Below are 20,299 nucleotides of genomic sequence, written 5' to 3'. Positions count from 1 at the left end.
CCCTGGGTGTGGACTTCTGCTTGTTTCATTTTCCATTTTTAAAATGATTCATGTTTGTTAAGTGTCTTCAGATACTTAATCTTACACAGACAGAAGCAGTAGGCAGCAGCCTATAGAGCTAGAGTACAAGGATACATTTGTGCATATTTACTATTGCAACTAAAACCTACAATTACACAATGTTTATTAAAGGTGGATCTATGCTATTGTAGGCTATATTAGCATTGGTTAACTTGTCTCCACATTTTTTCCCCCAAAGTTCTCATTCTCAACCATTAGTGTAACTTAAACATTTTGTGAGACAGGTAACAGTTTACTGAGTTAACAAAACCAGTTTTTAGACATGTCAGTGATATTATTTTGTGTGAGACCAAGAGCACCAGTCAGACTCTCAGGGGCCCTGAAAGCCCCATTTTCACAGTGTGTCAATTAGTTTGTGGCAATTTGAGCAACTGCAAATTCATTTGTGAATGTGCACCGCCAGCGAACAGTATAACCTCAAATAAAGAACATCTTCAGGCAAGTCTTGCATTATTTCTTGATCTTGAGGTCAAAGGGCATCTAAGACATTTCACACCCAAACCATGGACACTCCCGCACCAGCAGACTGAAGAACAGCTTTTTTCCTGCTGCTGTTTCTCTGCTTAACTATAATAAACCCTAACAAACTGAACTATTTGCTCGCCACAGCATCATTTTATATAACATACTGCATTGCTGCACAAGTGTATATCTGTATATCTCTATCTTGTATATCCTGTAAGCTGCTCATAGTAATTTATATCATGCACGTCAGCTCTTTATGCCTAAATTGCACTCTGGTTAGACGCCAACTGCATCTCGTGGTTAAGTACTTGTACTTGTTCAATGACAATAAAGTTGAATCTAATCTAATCTAATGTGTTGTAGATGGGGCCTGTGCCAACTCTTTAAGTATTAAGATCTTTAAATTTATGTGGTGTATATTCTAAAAGAAATGTATGTTAAATTAACATTTTATGAATCTACACACTGCAAAACTGTATACATGGTGTCTCATATGGCAGGTTGATTTGGCCAGTATCAAGTCAAGCCTGATAAATACTTTGCTTAGCCCTGCTGTATTTGCTCACTCGACCTCTTCTTTTGCATGCAAAAAGAGCACACCCAAGAGCAAACTTTTATTTGGCAAACAATACCTAGATAAGATGTTCTTCAGCTGAGTCCCAGGCTATACGGGTGTATTTCACATGATAGTCACGCTTAATTAAGCTGCAAGTATTTAATTACTCTGAACACTATCTGATCCGTCAGTGAACCTGCGAGTCAAATCCGTGGGCCCATTTAACCCTGCGATTCCACATTCGGCAATTTCCGTGAGACGCATTCAAAAACGTTATTCGCCGTGACGTCACTCTCGGAGAAACCCGCCCCATTTCTCTTTGGAGAAGACAGTCGGCCATTTTAAGTTTATCAGTCGTCATTTCACATCGCTACAGTAGGACGGAGAACGTCAGGACTCAATTTCATCATATTTCTCTTACAACTGTAGTGGAGAATTGCCTACTATGAACTGAAACTCTTCCTAAAACCAAAAACAAGTAGATCCTAGTGAAGTGACGCATAAGCCAGTAGATTCCAGTGTCGAGTTGTAATTTTTTGCACCTCAATGTAGCTAGAGGAAATGGCTGTGGAAAGCATGACTGTCCATCCAAACTCCCCAACTACCAACCACGAACACAACAGTCTCCTGACTGACGAAAGGTCGAGTAATTCTACAATCATATTTAAATGAAATTATTTATTTGTCCTGTGCTTTTACACAAAAGCCCGGGATATCTTTTTCTTTTTTTTCTGTCAGAGGGATTAAACTCGCCTTTTCTGGAAAACGAGTACAGAGGTAACGTTAACGAACGCCATGTTGACACGACAACGCCAACTGGGAGGCCAAATAGCACCTGGGATAACGATGTTATCCCTGTATTTTATTACGTTATCTCAATCAACGATCAATCGACTCAAGCGAACTTGTCTGAAGACAAAAGACGAGGTCGTAACAGCTGATCAAACTTAACTTTCACCGCCATACTAGCCAATACAAGGAATATATGTTAAAGCATCGGTTAATTACTTGCCCTTGTTACGAACAGTGAGCTAACTAACTAATTAACTTTAATCCAATTAATTTTGTGTGTGTAGAGACACAATTAATGTAATGCCGCAGGTGCAAAAATCCAAATGATTGTCTTTCGCCAGCGGTGGGCCTAATTTCAGGCTAACCTTAGCAACATTAGCTTGTTAGCTAGCTAAAGTTGGCGAGAGAGAGCGGCTAAGCTAACGGCTAATGGTTTGTGTTAATGGTAATTTACTAAACATTGACGTGTTCAGCCTTGTTAAATATAACTAACCTTGCCAGAACATGTTAATGAATGATATACGAGCAGTATGGGCCATTAATGTTACATTATTTTATAATCCGTTCAAATCTATTCGTTCAATCGTCATAAACGTGCAAAACTTGTCTAATCAGCTGTAATGGTACGCATTTAAAATGTGTACTATGTGTTGTCTACCTAATTGTAGCTCTCGAACACTCTTCGATTATTTAAATGTCTTCTCATCACATTTTAAATGTTCGCTATTTCCCAAATAATATTTTTGGAGAAGTATCGACTCATCGCCTAATCATTATTTCACCCTGCTACAATGGCTAGCTTTTTTTAAACGAGTTTGTGCTGCTTGTTGGTCATGGATATTTACCTAACAAATCACTTTTGTTCACAGTCGTGCCCACACTGACTCGTCCCAAACATCCACCAAAGTCCCCCCCCCAAAAAAATGTGTTAAACGTCTGCAAAGCATCCCAGAAGTGTTTCAAGTCAAACACAAAGTTCCCATTTTCCACAGTCCCCAGTTGGCAAATTTGTTGTATGTTACTCTGTTAGTCCCACTTACAAGTCCCACAAAACCCCACCAGTGTCCCTAAAAGGTTAGGGAAAAAACCTTTTTCAATGGTTTTGAGTGCAAAATATGAAGAGAGCCTGTCACAGTAAGTATCCCCCATTTTAATCATGGCCCTTTGCTTATAGCATTAATGAAGTTATGGACTCATCCACTGAGCTGCTAATGTAGCGTTACCATAATGCATGGTGAATCATTTGAACCAGTCGTCCTTCATAGAGGAGAATAATCTTGTGCTCTGTTGAACCTTCACAACTTCTCACAGTTGTCTGCTAGTGAGGTGTGTTCAGAGATCTTTCAGCTTGGCATAATGTTAATGGATAAAAAAAATGGAAACTTTGTGATAAATACTACACAGATCTGGATTTTACTTCACTTAGTTGTCAGCTGTAGATTTGTGTTGCATCTAATCAATACCTCATTAAGTAAATAACAGGTTTTCCTCCTCACCGGACTGTTTAGCCTAAGTTTGTTGTGTTGGTAGGATTAAAATATTTTAACTCTTTAACATTTAACCTCACCTGTTCATTTCTTGGCTGAACTTAGAGAAGCCTGGATATGATATTTGTTTGCATTGTAAGTTTTTCCACTATATCGGTAGCAGGTGATGTGTGTATGGCGTCTCCACAGGCCACAGAGGCCATCGATATCTGCCCACAGTGAATCCCAGCCACTCCCTATTCACAACAACCTGATTCCATAATACAGCCAAATCCCTGTGCTATGATAGAGAGCCCTCCACTGTGTCGGGGAGTTTTCATAGTGACAGGTCTGTGTGCCTGCCTCAGACAGGTTTTTGGCTTCGGTTAACGTGCCAATAGCGAGGAAGAGGAGTGACTTGGCTGTTGAGACGATATCGAGTTTGTGGTGTTTGGAACCAGAAGCTGATAGCTGGTTTGCAGGACAAACAGAACCTGTCAAAGTATGACACAGTGTTAACATTTTTCAATGTTGAGTTCTCTTCTGAGGCTTGTTGGTATCTTATAATGAGGTTTTTTGGAGCTGTTGTGTGTAGAATAACAGAGGAAGTATGGTAAAAGTAACAGTGCAACTACTTTTAAGGAGAGTGCAGCAAGTTTTTGGATGCAATTCTGGCAGAACAAAATTAAACAAGAGCAATTTGAAGACAGATTTTTGTTGTTTATTGTGGATATGTTCTATAACAAACATCAGATAACAGGATATTGTTTGTGGAGCAACTCCAGACTTTCTTCTTGGAGTCTGTTCCTGAGAAACAGGTTTAATAAGTTATAAGTTGATTACTTTGCTGCATAAAACTCAGCTGTCTATCAAATGTGCAACATTTAGCAAACTTTCTTTTGCTATTTTTTTTTTCCTTCTTCTCTCTGATAACCTGCCTTGTGCCTGCAGAAAAAGTATATTTTTTTAAGCGTGCAACCTGTACTAGGACCTCTCTGCAGTGTCCAAATATGGTGATTTTTCAAAGTCCGTGTTTTCTGTCAGCAAATACAAACTTGTTTACTTATAATTTGATTTGGTTTTTGTTCCACGAGTGAAACAAGCGAATGAAAAAAGAGGTATTCTTCAGTAGCTGGAAACAAGCTCGTGAGACCGTCGTGCTTTCTGCAGACGAACGTTTTTATTCGTGATAAGAGAGATGTAGGTTTGTTAAGGCTTGATTATGTCGCGCTCCCCAGAGGAAGCCGGTATGCTGAGGATGTGGTGCGGTGCAGCGTGAGAGAGAGAGAGAGAGAGATATTGCCTCGAAGCAGGTCGACTTGTGCTGTACCCGCCGCCACCTGCTGTGTCTGCTCACTGTGTGTGTGTGTATGTAGAACACAACTCCTGTCTTTTGAGTTGTCATATATTGTGAGGCTGCAGTCGTGTCAGCGTGTCAGTCGGATCCGGTTGGCATCATCCTGTCCTCAGGCCTCACTCTCAGCCTGCTGCAGTCAGTACTTGTCAGCCCTCTTTGGGTGTGGGCCCTTGTGCGAGAGCTGGGACTTTGTTACTCAAAATAGGGAGCGGTTAATACTTTGTTTCTTCATTATTAGTGAAATCTGACCCCTGTCCAAGCCTGTCTCATAAATTATATTATGTGCGACCCCCCCCCCCCCCCACCATCCCCACCCCCTCTCTCCCACCCACAACCAGCACTCTGTGGGGCAGGAAGAGGCCTGTATGTGTGATCCATGTCAATTAGGATATCAGGCCTTTGTTTGTTCACACCTGGTATTAGAATTCGTTGAGTGACCACTTGTGATCGGATCTCACTTCCTGCTCTGTATGCAAATAAACACGTACATCTTTTCCATTTGCACAAGAACAAACACGTTGTTGTTTTTTAAACCGGCGAGCCTAGTCTGCTGGAAACTAGAAGAAGTTCGGCGCCATCGGATCTCGATGCAGCTCGCACCTGTACTTGTCATCAGATCACCTAAGATGTATTTTAATGCTAGGTGTGAACATGCAACCTCGTGGTTTCCCTCATGTGACCTGTGTCCTGCTCTGGCAGTTGACCACAGTAACAGCACGTTAGTGATCTCTGCCCTCAACTACAGGAGCATATTGGAACTTATTTGCACTTTTGACCTGTTGTGTGTGTGTGTGTGTGTGTTTGCACTCCAAAACCAACTTGTTTGTATCAAATGAATCTTGTTCCCTTTTCGTTTGAAACGGCCTGCGCGTTGACTCATCAGGTTTTATTCCTCCTTTTTAATGCATTTATTGCATGTGAAGCAATGGCATGTGGGCATATTTTTACTCACTCTTTATTGGGATTTATTGACTCGTTAGTCTGTGGCAGCAGGTTTGGCTGATGACAGTAAGATGTGTAGGCAGGTAAATTAAAGATGTTTTCTCAGCAAAAAGTGCTTTTCAGTGGTGCTTATGTTGTTTTAGGCTATTCTTGGTTCACAGGTTTATTTATGTACACTTTTTTTTTTAAGAGGATGCATAATGTGAAGTAGTTTTATCTGTGCAAAACTTTTTTTGACCTGTAGCTTTAACAGGTAAACAGCAGTGAGAAACAGAAGCACCATGCAAATATAGCTGGCAGAGACACACACACACACAAAAACACACACAAAAACACCAACACGCAGTTTACTGTTGTTGTTCAGTATCAGCTGTTCTCTTATATAAAACACATAGCCATGTGCTAGCCTCAGTGCTAATTAGAATTGGAAGCAGAAATTAGGTGCCACAATGATAACATTGTTGATAAAAGAATTCAAAGTGGGGCTAAGAACACAAATTTTATCAAGAAAAGCAATTTTGTCACATTGACTGTTTCAATATTTATATATTTTACTGTTAAACACAAAGATGTTTCTTGATTTCTCTCACAAAAATCACTTTTTTTAACCGTTGTTTGACCTGCAAAAATGCAAATAACACAACATTAGCAGTGACGCAAGGTAATCCTTGAAATATAGACTTGTGGTCTTATGTTGTTAAGGCTGATTATATTGTTTTATTATAATGTTTGATGATTTTGGTAAACTTAACCAAGCCTCTGCACTCTGTTTTCACGATTTCTCTGCAACCAACTGAAAATAATACAATGAAATGTTCATTTTTTTATTGTTTTTATTGGTTCTTCTCATTTTATTGTGTCTGTACGTGGCAGAAATTACCTGGAAATTCACTCAATTGCATTCATGATTTTTAAATATATGTCCAACAGCTTTAGTGGTGACTGACAGTCCATGAGAAGGTGAGATATGTAACTCTCCTTCATGTGTCCGTCTACAGGCCAGAAGATGGAGAGCTGGAGGAGGGTGAGCTGGAAGACGACGGGGGAGATATGGAGGAGGAGGGAGGCGCGCCCGCAACTGGAGGAGGAGGAGTCGGAGACGGCGGCGACGAAGCGGGCGGAGGAGGCGAAGCGATATGGGAAGGGGCCGGGGAGAGGCCCAGGCGAAGTAAAGAGCGCCACGCCAGCAGCGAATCGGACGACGAGAGATCCCACCGTCGCAAGAGGAAGAGGAAGAAAGAGAGGGAGCGAGAGAGAGAGAAGAGGAGATCCAAGAAGAAACGCAAATCCAAACACAAAGTAAGATTGTTGTCGACTTCAAAAACTGAAAACTCACTTGCACCCTTCTGTTTGCATCTAAAAATATGAATCTTATCTCTTTCTATCTCTTCCTCTTCTTCTCCGTATCTCTGTTTCTTTCTATCTCTCTCAGCGTCACGCATCCTCTGATGACGACCACTCGGACTACAGCGATGACTCTGACTACTCTCCCAGTGAGAAGAGGAAGTACAGAGAGTACAGCCCCCAGTACCCCCCTCCTGTAAGTCTAAAGAGCAAATATAATAACTCAAATAGAGCAATATCGGCAGTATTTGCTAATTATGTTTTATGAAAAGTAAAATCACCCGACACGTTCACCCTTCTCCAGTCTCACGGCGGCTACAGCGGCTCAAAGAAGGGCAGCTACATGAAGATGGACAAGCAGAGCTACGGAGGCTACGACGATTACGACGACGACAACTACGAGGGAGAGGAAGAGGAAGACATAGGGGAAGAAGACTACGACGACTTCACCAAGGAGCTCAACCAGTACCGCAAGGCCAAGGAGGGAGGAGGCGGCCGCGGCGGACGAGGTGGGTCGACGGCAGACCTTCTTCTTCTGTATGCTAAAAGTATGAGACTAAACACAGCTGATTAAGTTCCTAAACAGTCACATTTAAGGCCAGACGATGGTAAAGTCCTCTTTGTCTTTTCCTAAACTACAAAAATATGAGCTCATTTGTTTAGACAAATAATATGCCGCCGTGTGACTAAAATGTCACAGCAGGTACACCGTGTGCTCGCTGTTTCGCTCGCCACAACACGGATTCATTTGCATAGTTTCAGAGAGACAAAGAGGCTTATTTGCAAAATGTTTCTTATCAATCCAAATTCCACAGATAAGTCTCTCCTGCCTCTGTCTCTGCTGACTCTCGTGTGATTTTTTTTTTTGTCTCTTTGTCCCGGCAGGGGGCAAAGGTCGTATGAAGAACCAGAGAGGCCGTGGAGGAATGAGAGGAGGGAGGAGGGGAAGAGGAGGCATCAGAGGAAGAGGAGGACGAGGTGGAGGAGGAAAGATGGGAGGAGATAACGACGACGGTGATGGTTACGGAGACGAAATGGAGGTAAAGTTCAGAACTCCAATTGAAGTCTGTTTGCTTTGGTCAAACTCCAGGAAACAAGTTTTCAGCTTCTTTATTTGTTGCGTTTTGTATATTTGTATAGTTGTTCAAATATATTTCACTTGAAACATTCCAGTAAACAAATACCACTTGGAGTAATCATTTCCTTCATTTTCATGTGAGAAAGCAGGACCTTCTGGGTTAGATAAACACGTAGCATCTCTAGTGATTGTGGCTAATCGCCATTAGCTGTTCAGCACTGAGAAATGAAGCCTGTCCTCACAGGAAGAGTGATTATTTTACTATTAATAGAATAATACTCTGAATAAACTTGTCAAATAGTTTTGGTCATCACCTCGAGCCACTGCAAGTGTTCTCATCCCCCCCAAAAAAACAAATTATTATTTCAAACAAATGATGAAGCCTCTCTGAACTGTCTGACTACAAGCTACAATGTCTCTGCACCTTTAGGCTGCAGATTTACTCGCTGTTTAACCGCACGTTCAAGTAAACAAGCGGTTGCGTCATGAACGTAATTGTTCACATACTTGCTGATATACTTTGCATGTTACCAGAGGACACACCAGAGAACTGAGGATATAAGAAGAACTTGCATGATGTAAAACCCGCCATAAAAAAACACAAAGAAGAAGAGGCATGATGTTAAAAAAATAAACGTGGCGACACATGAGGAGGCAACTACTCTGTTGATTCAAGCATGTTTGTCACTGTGCAGCAGGAGTGACACATTCAGATGCAGTTAATGGCAGATTTGGTCTGTTAACTTGTCTTCAAAACTTTACGCCATTGTTGTTGCTGCTACCTACTGACCCCTGACCCTGTCACATCCCCATACCGCCCCTACCCGTTCATGTGCGTGGTCTGAGGACGTGCATAACCAAAACTGACGCAGGATGCACGAGGCAGCCATCATGCACATGCCTTGCTTAAAGTTACTGCAAGGAACTTTCATTTTGTGTTGATAAGTTTGCTTATGTGGGTCATTTAGAGGCATCAGTGTTAAATGGAGACTGACTTACAACCAGTTAAAAGTTCCTTGTAGTAACTTTGACAGATATTTAACACATAATATGGAATTCAGGCAAGTAAACTCAACAAATGTTCAATCTGTCTTTACAGTATGTCGATGATGATTATGACAACATGGGGGAGGATGACTACGACGATTACTCAAAGGAGCTCAATCAGTACAAGAAATCCAAAGACAGAGGCAGAGGTGAGTTTGGACCTCAGCAAACACAGGCCATGATGGGGATACATGGGGTACATTCTGACCCTTTGTCTGACAAATGTCTTTGGTTTCTGCACCAGGTGGTAAAGGTTGCCGCGGGCGAGGCAGAGGTAAAGGAGGGCGGGGTATGATCAGAGGAGGAAAGGGTCGAAACCGAGGCAGAGGAAGAGGTGACATGGTTAACGATGACGACAACAACGGAGACATGGACAACGGGGTAAGGTCGTCTGTAACTGTGTTATCAGAGTCTTTATACTGTAACTAAAAACACTTCTGATAATCTTAAGTAGGTTAAAGCAAAAGCTGCTTCACAAATGTTTCATGTCTCAGTGCCCCCAAGGACAAATTCCTTTATATTTATTAGACTTGAGGAATAAAATGATGTGAATCTTACTTATTGCTCAACACTTTGCTCTCTCCTTCTGTGTGTGTGTGTGTGTGTGTGTTTTAGGACGGAGGAGGAGGCGATGTTGGACCAGGACCAGGGAGGAGGAATCAGAATGAGAAGCACCAGGACAAGAAAGGAAAGGCCATCTGCAAATACTACATCGAGGGGAGATGTACCTGGGTAAGATGACACACATGTTCGCCGTACATTACAGGAAACTTGATTTAGACTCACATTTTTTAATATCTATGTGTAGGAATCCATGTGTTGTACTGTGCAAAGCATGTTTACAAAAAACAAACAAAAAATAACAACTAAATATTGATTGTAATGATTGTTATAATATTTATCATGGAAGTCCAGAACAGTAGTGGCACTTCAGTTACATGCAAACAAACTCAATAACAATCAGAGATGACGGAAGCCACATGGTGTAAGTTGCTATGGCAACAAACAAACATGTCACACAGCGTAAAAGTAACAGGAATCCCACAGCTGTAAACCGTATGTCTGATTGAGATTAACTCATAACAACCAGATAATACTATAGAACAGCTTCACCACTTTGAACCCAACAAGAAACTAATGAAAAGTTTTGTTTTTTTTTGGTGCTGGACACTGACACCCAAGTATGACACCCACAAAGTGACAAAAACAAGCTCCACATGTCTCTCTGTGTGAGCTTGTGCAACAGAGAGAGAGAGAGAGAGAGAGAGAGAGAGAGAGAGAGAGAGAGAGAGAGAGAGAGAGAGAGAGAGAGAGAGAGAGAGAGTTACCAATGCAGCAGCTGTAACAGTAAAACACAATTATGTAACAAATATATATCACCGCTGTTTCACAATTAATCAGATAAAACTCGCCCATCGCTGAGCTCAGTAAACTTCCAGTAAGAGTCACAGTTCCACCTCCCGAACGACACACATAATTAACTCACATGAAGCAACAAATTCACAATATTGTTCCTTTAAATTGTGAGTCTGAGTCACAGTTTGTGCTGAATAGCAACAGGAAATTATGTGATTTTGACATTTTTTAATGCTACAAGTTTGCTACCAGTAAACTGAAGCAAGATGCAAAGATTGATGAACGAGTTTAGGTTGAATAAATTCCAGGGGGACCCGCTCTATATTTAATATCAAACTTTCTCAGTCGTGTTGCTTCAGACACATATTTCATTATTCCTTTTTTCGACCACCAGGGGGACCACTGCAACTTCAGCCACGACATCGAGCTGCCCAAGAAGAAAGAGCTGTGCAAGTTCTACATCACTGGATTCTGTGCCCGAGCCGACCACTGTCCTTACATGCATGATATCCTTCACTGCTGACCGTGCAGAGAGCCTTTATTTGGGGGAATTCTGGGTGTCTGGGTCTGAAGAGCATCTCTGAATAGGGAGAAATAACAGTAAAGCTGCTGGTTTTCATCATATTTTAGGTGATAAACTGAAATATAAACAGTGTATAAACAGTGTGTGATAAAAGAGAATTGACAGTGTTTAATTTTTAACAGGATGAAGTTGTTTTATGTAACAAAATTTCAGTTTTCTGTCCAGTTTTTTTTCGAGTGTTTCACCTTGACTCCCATCGCTACGTGAATTTCCCTGTAAGCTGTTTCACACCACAGGAAACTGTGTCAACGGCGATGAGTGTATGTTCTCCCACGAAACCCTCAATGACGACACTCAGGAGCTGCTCAACAAGGTAATACCTGCTGATCCTGTACCCCGTTCTCTCAGTTATTTAATATGAACTCTGTAGATCTTTACAGGATCTGAAAATATTTATACATTCAAGTTGTTTAAAGATCTTAAATACAGTGAAATACAGCTTTTATACAATTTGCAGGTGGACTCAAATCAACAGAAATCCTGTGTTTTTTGAGTTTTTTTACACAGATAATATGATAAAACATTTCCGATAAACTAATCAGTAGATTTTTGTGTGACCTTGTTTTTCTAGATGCTGGCAGAGGACGCAGAAGCCGGCGCTGAGGACGAGAAGGAGGTGGAGGAGCTGAAGAAGCAGGGCATCAACCCTCTCCCCAAACCCCCTCCTGGAGTCGGCCTCCTCCCCACCCCTCCTCGGCCCGTTCCCGTAGACACCAACACGGGGCCTGGGGATTTTGGATGTCCTGCGGCGGGTGACTTTGGCGGTCCTCCTGGACCCAACCAGGTGCCCATTGCCAACAAAGGTCCCCCAGGACCGGGGCCTGTTCCCGGGCCTAACCCCTGCGCGGGTCCCCCTGTCCACGGCCCTGACGGAAGTCCCTACCAAGGAGGACCCCCAAATCCCAGTGGCCCTCCTCCTCACATGGGCCCCCCACCTCCTTGTGGTGGAGGCGGAGGCGGCGGGGGGAAGAAGATCCCCTCGTTGTTTGAGATTAAAGTTCAGCCGACAGGACAACTTGCTCAGAAACTGGCTGTAAGGTGAGCGATCAGATATCAAACGCAGAGGGACAAAGAGTGCAGCAGTCAAATTCTCATTTATAGATCATTAAAACAGAGACTATCTTTTGAATATTAAATACTCCCATCCAGAGTCTTAAAAGGTGACCCCAGCTTGGATTAACAGCAGTTAAAAGGCTCCAAAGATAGATTTTTATTGGCGTTTTCCTTTTTAATGTAACACTAAATTAAGAAATGAACGTTCAAATTTATAGCACTGCTAAAACTATATTTTTACAGTGTAAGCACATGTAATTATAGACCACTAAACACCCTGAATTTGCAGTGTATGTCATGATTTAATGTAATGTGAAACTACATGTTAAACGTCAAACATTTTTATTTAATAAACTCCAACTAGATAGATCTGGTTTAGACTACAGACCCTCATTGAATTAGTCCCCGACCCGATTACAGTAAACGTTTTCATATATTCTCTAACTGTAACTCCTGCTCTCCCTCCTCTATCAGGAGCCAGACACCCAGCGGCAACCAGGGTCAGACCGCAGCACCTGGACCGCAAGGAGCCCCCGGTGCCCCTCCTACCCGATTCCCCGCCCCGCCAGGCATGATGCCCCCCGACATGCAGAACATGGGCCCGAACCTCGGGATGAACCAGGGCCCGCCCAACATGGGCCCCGGCGGACCGCCCATGATGGGAGGATTTGCGTCCGGTGACGGCCCTCCACACGGAGGTGCTATGCCTCCGGGTCCTCCTCAGGGTGGAGGAAACTTCTTCAATAACTTCTTCAATCAGCAGGAGGGTATGGAGATGGAAGGAGTGGTGCAAGAAGGTGAGTAGGAGTTTCAGAAATCAAAAAAAAGAGTAAGTAAGGAGCTAAACAGTATTTTTCAACCGCACTCGCTCTTCCCTCTCAGGTGACAACTACCAGGGTTTCTCCGGCTTGGACGAGAGAGGAGGCGCAGGGAGTTTCGGAAATCAATCGGGTGGCCAAGAAGGCTCTGCTAACGGAGCGTCGGCCAATCAGGGAGGGATTTCTGTGCCCGACTTCCTGCCGCCGGCGCAGCGCGTCCTGTTTATGAGGATCCAACAGAAGCAGCAGGAGGAGGAGGAAAGAGCTCGTAGGATGGCGGAGGGAGGAGCAGAGAAGACGAGAGACACTGAAGGTAGAAGAAAACCATCTGCATGTATTTGCTCATTCCTTGGTAGTTTTGATATGTAGTCATTTGTCTTAAAACTTCCCCTTTCATATAAAGTTCCTCCTTTATGGCTAAACAGTAGATTTACGACATAAAGTCACTCAGGGGTCATCGCTAAAGGGTCTAGATTTCATACAGGTTTTGACCTCCTGTCAGATTGATAAGTTCCCGTTATTAAGTCTTAAGTTTTATTTGTACAGCCCAAAACGACTGCATCACTATGATTAAAGTGATAATTCAGTCGACATCCTACATTAAGTATCAGTTTATTATCCTTATGTCCCATATTTTGCTCCTGTTATCTACAAAGCATGCTGTGTAATTACAGGCAGTTAACTTGAATTTCAAATAACAACCGAAGCACTGAAACTTAAACAGTGACTACAGCCTCTGAGGTGGGAATATGTGTGAATACAAACAAGAAATCGACTTTTGCCTCAATATTTGAGTTCAGCCAGATGTGAAACTCATCAAATTTGCTCAACAAATTGCAACTGATCCCAGTAGATTTAGCTTTTTGTGAGTCCAGTATTATCCCCCCCCCACTAATATTAAACTACTGATAACATTATTGTAACATTTATCTGGATCAACATGAGTCCAGGCACATTTCCCTCAGGCCTCAGGGGGGGGTTCAACCTGCAGAAAAAACATATCAGAAACACTGTATAGCAGACCTCATTTAACTTACTATGAACAGAATTTTAATCTCTATAAATACAGCAGGGCCTCCGTGTGCTACAGACGGTGTCTGATTAATACATCTGTACTTTAGCTGCAGGAAATAAGCTCAGAAGTCTTTCTGTGTGTATAAATGAACATGAAAACCAGCTGTATGACTTTAATATGTCACTGGACATGTTCACATTTTAGTTTTTTTGATATTTTATATTATCTGCATGTTTATTTATATACCAGACTATAATGTAGGTACTCTAAATACACTTTCCCTTCACAGAATATTAATGCTGTAATCTTCAGCAGGAGTGTCTTCAGAGAGATTTTGACCTAATTTACTGTAAAGATGTACTGGTTGTTTAACTCCCAGAAGCCAAACTGCTGATTCCTCAGTGGGAACCAACATGAAAGGGAGTCTGAAGAAAGTTTTTATTTCTGTTACAGCAGAATAAATAACATTCGATCTGCACAAAACTTTTTAAAGTCTTTTCTAACAAACTAACACTGAAACATGTGTCCCTCTTTCCTAGGTGACTCAGGGAACTGGTACTCCAGTGAGGATGAGGACGGCGGCGGTAGTGTGACGTCGATCTTGAAAACGCTCCGTCAGCAGACCCAGGTTCCTCAAAAATCCGACGGGCCCCCGAGCGACCCTCGGCTCCAGAAGGCATCTCCTGCCAACCCTCCGGCTCGCCCGGCGGACCCCCGCTTGGTTCGGGACCCGCGTCTTGCCCGTGTCGCGGATTCGGCCCAAAGTTCTGATTCCACCCACTCCATGCCCGCTCCATCTTCATCTGGGCCGCCTGCAGACCCCAGGTTAGCCCGGCTAGCTGCCGCTACCTCAGCTGGATCCGCCTCCCATTCGCCTCCCGCTCCTAAACAAGAACCGCCTCTGATCTACAAGCCGCCGCCTCTCACAACCCCGGCGGTGGACGAGGAGGAGACGGAACGGGTTTTACGAGACAAGCCGGTGCCGATTCCTCTGGACCCGCTCATGGGTATGGCTCTGAGAGACCCGCGCTCGCAGCTGCAGCAGTTCAGCCACATCAAGAAGGATATTATTCTCCACATGCCAGCCTTCGCCAAAACCATCACCTGGTCGCCTGAAGATCTCCTCCCGCTCCCTATCCCTAAGCAGGACCTCCTTCCGCTCCCGCCAGGCATTCCTCCCGTCTCCTCTCTAGACCCACGTCTGTCCCGCACCCAACAGCAGCTCCATCCGACCCTCCCTCACTCGCAGCCTCCTCCCGTACAACCTCCCCCCTCCTTCGAGCCCCCCGCTCCCTCCTCCTCTACCTCCTCCCTCCCAGACTTTGAGCTGCTGTCTCGTATCCTCAAGACTGTCAACTCCAGCCCGTCCCAGACACCCTCCCCTCCTCTCTTACCCACCCCCGCTCCTCCTATGTCTCTGCTGGGTCCACCACCTCCCCCCGTGCCTCCCACACCTGCAGAAAAGCCCGTTGACCCCCGCGTGGCCCGTAAAGGCCCCACAGATCCCCGTCTCCAGCAGCAGAAGTCGTCATTGAAGCAGCCGTCGGATCCCACGCCTCCTCCTGTCTCCTCTGCGCCTCCAGCAACGACATCTAGCTCCTCCCCACCCACCATCGCACCCTACGACCCAAGGCTTCTCTCCTCAGGTGGGGCAGGGCGCGGTGTTGGGACCGGGGCACCAGGGGGAGCCAGCGTGCTGAGCAGCATCAGTCTGTATGACCCTCGGACTAACAAACCAGGCAGCCCTGGTACCAGCAGCGGCTCCCCCAACTCAGCCAGCACAGAGTCCAAACCCAGTGACCCCACGACGGGTAAACCCAAGTCCAAGGAGCCCCTGTTTGTTCGGAAGTCCGCGCTGGACCAACCCGAACCGGAGAAAAGTGGAGAACAAGGAACCGATAGATACAACAGCTATAACAGACCCCGGCCCAAGCCTGCACCTTCGCCTAACTCCACGACACAGGGAGGCCCCGCTGCAGCCGGGGCAGCCGCCGCCGGAGGTCAAGGTGCTCCCGGAGCCGCTGCAGACCAGGGGCCCGCAGGCGTCCACAACCTACCAGTGTCCTCTCTATTCGGCGTGGTGAAGCAAGCGACCAAGCCCGGCGGGACGGGGAGTCCCTTTGGAGGAAACAGTCCGGCGCAGTCTGACCAGGCGGCCACGGAGCAGGACAACGCCTCGCTAAAGGACGTTTTCAAAGGCTTCGACCCCACAGCCTCGCCGTTCTGCCAGTGACCCCCGACCCCCATGAACCCTAAAGACCATCCGTGTGGTCGGCCATTGGCTTGTTTTAACTTTTTTTTTTTTTTTTTTTGGATTCTGAACAGATCCTGCAAGACTGGTTAAGAAGATAAACTTTTGTGATCAAACTGACGCCACACGACATGTTTCACATCTACACACACACACACACACACACACACACACACACACACACACTTTACCACAGTGTTGCAGATTCAGATTCTATAAAAGACTTGTGGGTTATGGGAAGGGTTCAAAGTTAAATCTCTAAATCTCTATTTTAAACAAAACGTATTGATGTATAAATAAATGTATTCTGTTCATCTCAATGCTTAATGAAAACAGTTATTCAGAAAGCAGCAAAAACACATTTATATGGAATGAGCATTTTAGCGTCATGTTGTCATTATTCCCTTCATTTCATTTCCTCAACTCTCATATTTTATTTTGGTAAACCTTCTCCCCGTCTTTAAACTGGTTTTTGCTCATCAGTATTTTTGGGCAGTTAAAGTTTAAAAGGTCTTGACACCAGATGAAAAGATGGGATATATTTTTATCTCTCACTCTTTTTTTTTTTTCTTCCAACAAAATGTTTATGTGTACGGATCCCTCAGAGGGTCACGGCGAGATTTTTTTTTTTTTTTTTTTTTTGCATGCGTTCCCTCGCTATATGTTTTGCATTACCTCGCGATATTTTGCGTTCCCTCACAATACATTTTGCAGTTTTCTCGCAATACTTTTCTTCTTCTATTCCAGGCAGAATTACTTCTCAAAGGGACCAAATTTTATCTGGCATATTGACTCTTATCAATCAGACGTCTCCTTTTACCTCAGTGAAACCTCTCTGGGATCCAGCTCTTTCAAAATAAAGCTCTTTGCGTCCTCGTAGGCCATATACTCTCTTCCGTTAGAATACATCTACCTGTATACGTGCAGTCTTGAGCACAGTAAAAGGTCATAAATGCTCACTAATTACATAACTATGCCTATTGAGCAGTAGTACTATATCAGCCCATTTCAAAATAAAATTCAATGAGCTGATCCATACTGGCGGGGTTGCGCTGGGAGTAGCTGAGCAGAAATGGACGTATGACTTAGAAGGAAGAGAAGAAGAAAAGTATTGCGAGAGAACTTAAAATTTATGTCGAAGTATTGTGTGAGAGCGCAAAACATATTACGAGGTAACGCAAAACAATGCGAAGGAACACACACACAAAAAAAATTTTAAAAAATCTTGCTGTGACCCTCGGGGGACACCGTAGATTTGTGGTGTTTTTTGTGTTTAATAAATTAACAGCACTGAGGCAACTCCTTTCGCACCGTTGCCCATCCAAGACAAAAATTTTGCCCTCTAAACCACTGCCTTGGCATTCACTGTCCTCTTTAACCTCCATGTAAACGAATACCTACACTTAAAAATCTATATTCTGCTTGATTTTTTTTTTTTTTTTTTTAGTATTTATTTTTCTACTTCTTTGCAGTTTGTCAGGTTGTGTCCTCTGAGGGCTGTATCAATGTTTTTAATGTATGTAACTCCTCCAGATGTTCATATACTGTCTCATGTATTTAGCTCTTATCCAAAACAGGCAACTTTGCTGTTACAGGAAGTGACCTGTGACCGTTGCCTCTCTAACCACTACGCCACTGTTGTTGTTGTTGTTGTTTTTTCCCCTCATTTTTTCCCCTTTTAGCAGTCTTGTTGCTAAAGGGAGAAAAGTTTAGTCATGTTGGTCTGTGAAAATAGAGAGTATCCACCTCATAAATGACATCTTCTGTAGCTTTAAGGTAGAAGAGATGGCTGCTCAGACTGATGACAGACACATTACCATGTCTCTCTCCGGTGGCGGCGTTTAGTTAGCCATTGGTTAGCCATAGCATCGGTAGTGTTGCAGGGACAAGTTTGTGTTTTTTTCTCTGCTGAAAAGGTGACGTCAACCTGTATTTAGCCTTGATCGTTACACACTTTTCAGTTTTTTTTCCTCTCATCATTTGTTTCACCTTGATCAGAATAGAGGACACTTTGATTCACTGAGTCAGAATTTATTGTCTAGCTTTTAGCTATTTTTGTTTTATTTTAATTAGTTGTTTTGTTCCGAGTGGAAACGAGAACATAACAGAGCACGACTGCAGGACGTTAGCGAGCGGTCGGTGAAATGGAATAATAATAATATTTCCTGCCGCACAGCATCAATTTATTTAAGCATCGAGATTTTGGCTTTAGTGGCTGGTGGGCAGTGTGACAATCATAAACTAGACTTGGACCTAAAATTCAGAGCTTTCATGAATCTTGCATTGATCTGTGCGGGTGCTCCCTTTACTGTCAGCCTGAGATCTGCAGAAAAGGAGTCATAAAGGTGCAGCGTGTAGAATTTAGCGGCGTCTAGCGGGGACAGACTTTGCAGACATGGAATAAGATTCATATGTTTTCTTAGTGGATAATCAAACTAAGAATCGTCACCTTTCATGAGCCCTTTATATAGTTTCTACATAGTTTCATGGCCACCGTCGGTTCTCCTACATGCTTGGAAGGATGAGGGGTTGCAGTGTGCGCCCTCGCTGCTAGATGCTACTAACTCTTCCACACTGATCCTTTAACCTGTGTGTTTCCACAGACTGAACATGTTTTTCTCTCTCAGGCTTACAGTAGAATAATCGCACACTTCATGGTTAAATTATTCATTTAGGACTGACTCACAGTTTTTGTCCAGAACCTCCCTTCCTAGTTTCTACCTTCTTTTTTTTTTTTTTTTTTTTTTAACCATAATCAGTTGAAGTCAGAAGTGAGTGCAGCGTTTGTATCGTGGGGTGTATGTGAGGATAAGCAGTTGTTCCCGTTTTTTTCACCTGACGAGCCGGTGATGTCATCTGCGCGGCTTCGTTTTGGGGAATCTGAAAACGTGGCGTCGCTGTAGTGGAGCTAACGGAAGTTTGTTGGTTTTCTTGTTTTTTTTTTTGACTTCCAGAAGGTTTAAGATTGTACAACAACAGTCAGGATTGTCGTTGACCGTCTTTTTGTAAAAAATGTTGATCATTTTAATTTATTTTTTTATACTTGGGTAAATATACTTCCTCACTTTACATTTTTTTGAACTGAGTCATTTTAGATGTCAGGAATATGTGATTACTGCTCACCTCAGTGGGACGCAGGCAGCCTGTAAAACAGTGTGAAGAAGAAGAAGAGGAGGGGGAAAGACATATTTTTTTATTTGGTTTTGTGTATAAAGATTCAAACTAACAAATTCAATATGGGCTCACTCCTGACAGGCCGTGTTAGGAGAAATGAGTGTCAGCTATAGCAAGCGTGAAAGTTATTGTTGATTTATTCTTTCCTTTTTTTTTTTGGCTTTGTTGGTTTGTAAATTTGTTTTATTGATTTTCTTTGCTATGTAAATTAGACCAGTATCTTGTCTTTGGAGGGGAGGAGTTTTCTAACTGTACACTGTAGGTGAGGTTGTCACAGTATTTAAATAAAGTTGATACATCATCAACCAGTTAAAACTCTTGTTTCTTTGTATTTTTTATTATTACCTCAGCTTCTTTTCATTTGTCCAGTTTATATGTTCTGACCCGTTTTGTTGGATGGATGACAGATGAAGAGGCTGCTGACAGGAGAAATGTTAAAAGTCGTCACGTTTGTCATCGTGGCAGCCTATAATAAAAAAAAAAACCCTTTGTTTGATTTTGCTCCCTCGTCATCTAAGACATACAGTTTGAATGGGGCCGTTCAGTGTCTTCTGAATACACATTGCTGAAATGCTTATTTTAATCCACTTACGTCACCAGACGGGTGGAGTTTAGATCAGGACAATTCATGCGGGTTGAAGCCGTGGTCACTGAACTGACCTTTCTTTCCTGTGACTAAGTTTTCTTCCCATTGTGCTGACGTGATCTGCCTATCTGCTTCTCAAAGAAAAATCCTGAATTATTTGGAAATGCCCTTTTACCCAGAACTAATCTATCTCTTCATGTCTCAAATAGGAAGCTTGTTGCTGTCAGCGGTTCTGATATTGTTCCTTGCTATCTTTGGGCATCTCAGGCCTCAAGTGGTCGAAGCCGTCGTGCGGCTCTTGGCTCGGTCTCTACGGATTTGGATCAGCACCCCAG

General features: G+C 43.3%; 1 protein-coding gene across 3 annotated transcripts; it reads left to right on the top strand.

Annotated features, from left to right (window-relative positions):
• Positions 1 to 1,036: 1,036 nt before the first annotated feature.
• On the top strand, positions 1,037 to 19,693 carry zc3h4 (zinc finger CCCH-type containing 4). Of its 3 annotated transcripts, none has more exons than XM_042413612.1 (14): positions 1,037 to 1,743; positions 6,658 to 6,958; positions 7,092 to 7,199; positions 7,308 to 7,551; positions 7,889 to 8,043; positions 9,181 to 9,277; positions 9,373 to 9,509; positions 9,744 to 9,860; positions 10,879 to 10,990; positions 11,271 to 11,380; positions 11,639 to 12,105; positions 12,595 to 12,917; positions 13,003 to 13,251; positions 14,493 to 19,693. In XM_042413612.1, exons 1-14 carry the CDS (start codon positions 1,664 to 1,666, stop codon positions 16,184 to 16,186), a joined length of 4,194 nt encoding a protein of 1,397 aa, XP_042269546.1. In that variant the 5' UTR covers positions 1,037 to 1,663; the 3' UTR covers positions 16,187 to 19,693. The 3 variants fall into 3 exon arrangements, with proteins under 3 accessions (XP_042269546.1, XP_042269547.1, XP_042269548.1); XM_042413613.1 differs by having other exon boundaries at positions 1,038 to 1,743; positions 7,308 to 7,512; XM_042413614.1 differs by lacking the exon at positions 1,037 to 1,743 and adding an exon at positions 2,740 to 3,028.
• The last annotated feature ends 606 nt before the right edge of the window (positions 19,694 to 20,299 follow it).

This window comes from Thunnus maccoyii, chromosome 6 (assembly GCF_910596095.1).
Source record: "Thunnus maccoyii chromosome 6, fThuMac1.1, whole genome shotgun sequence".
NCBI classification, from domain to species: domain Eukaryota; kingdom Metazoa; phylum Chordata; class Actinopteri; order Scombriformes; family Scombridae; genus Thunnus; species Thunnus maccoyii.
The sequence above is the reverse complement of the archived record's forward strand: the minus strand, read 5'-3'. Positions and strand labels throughout refer to the sequence as shown.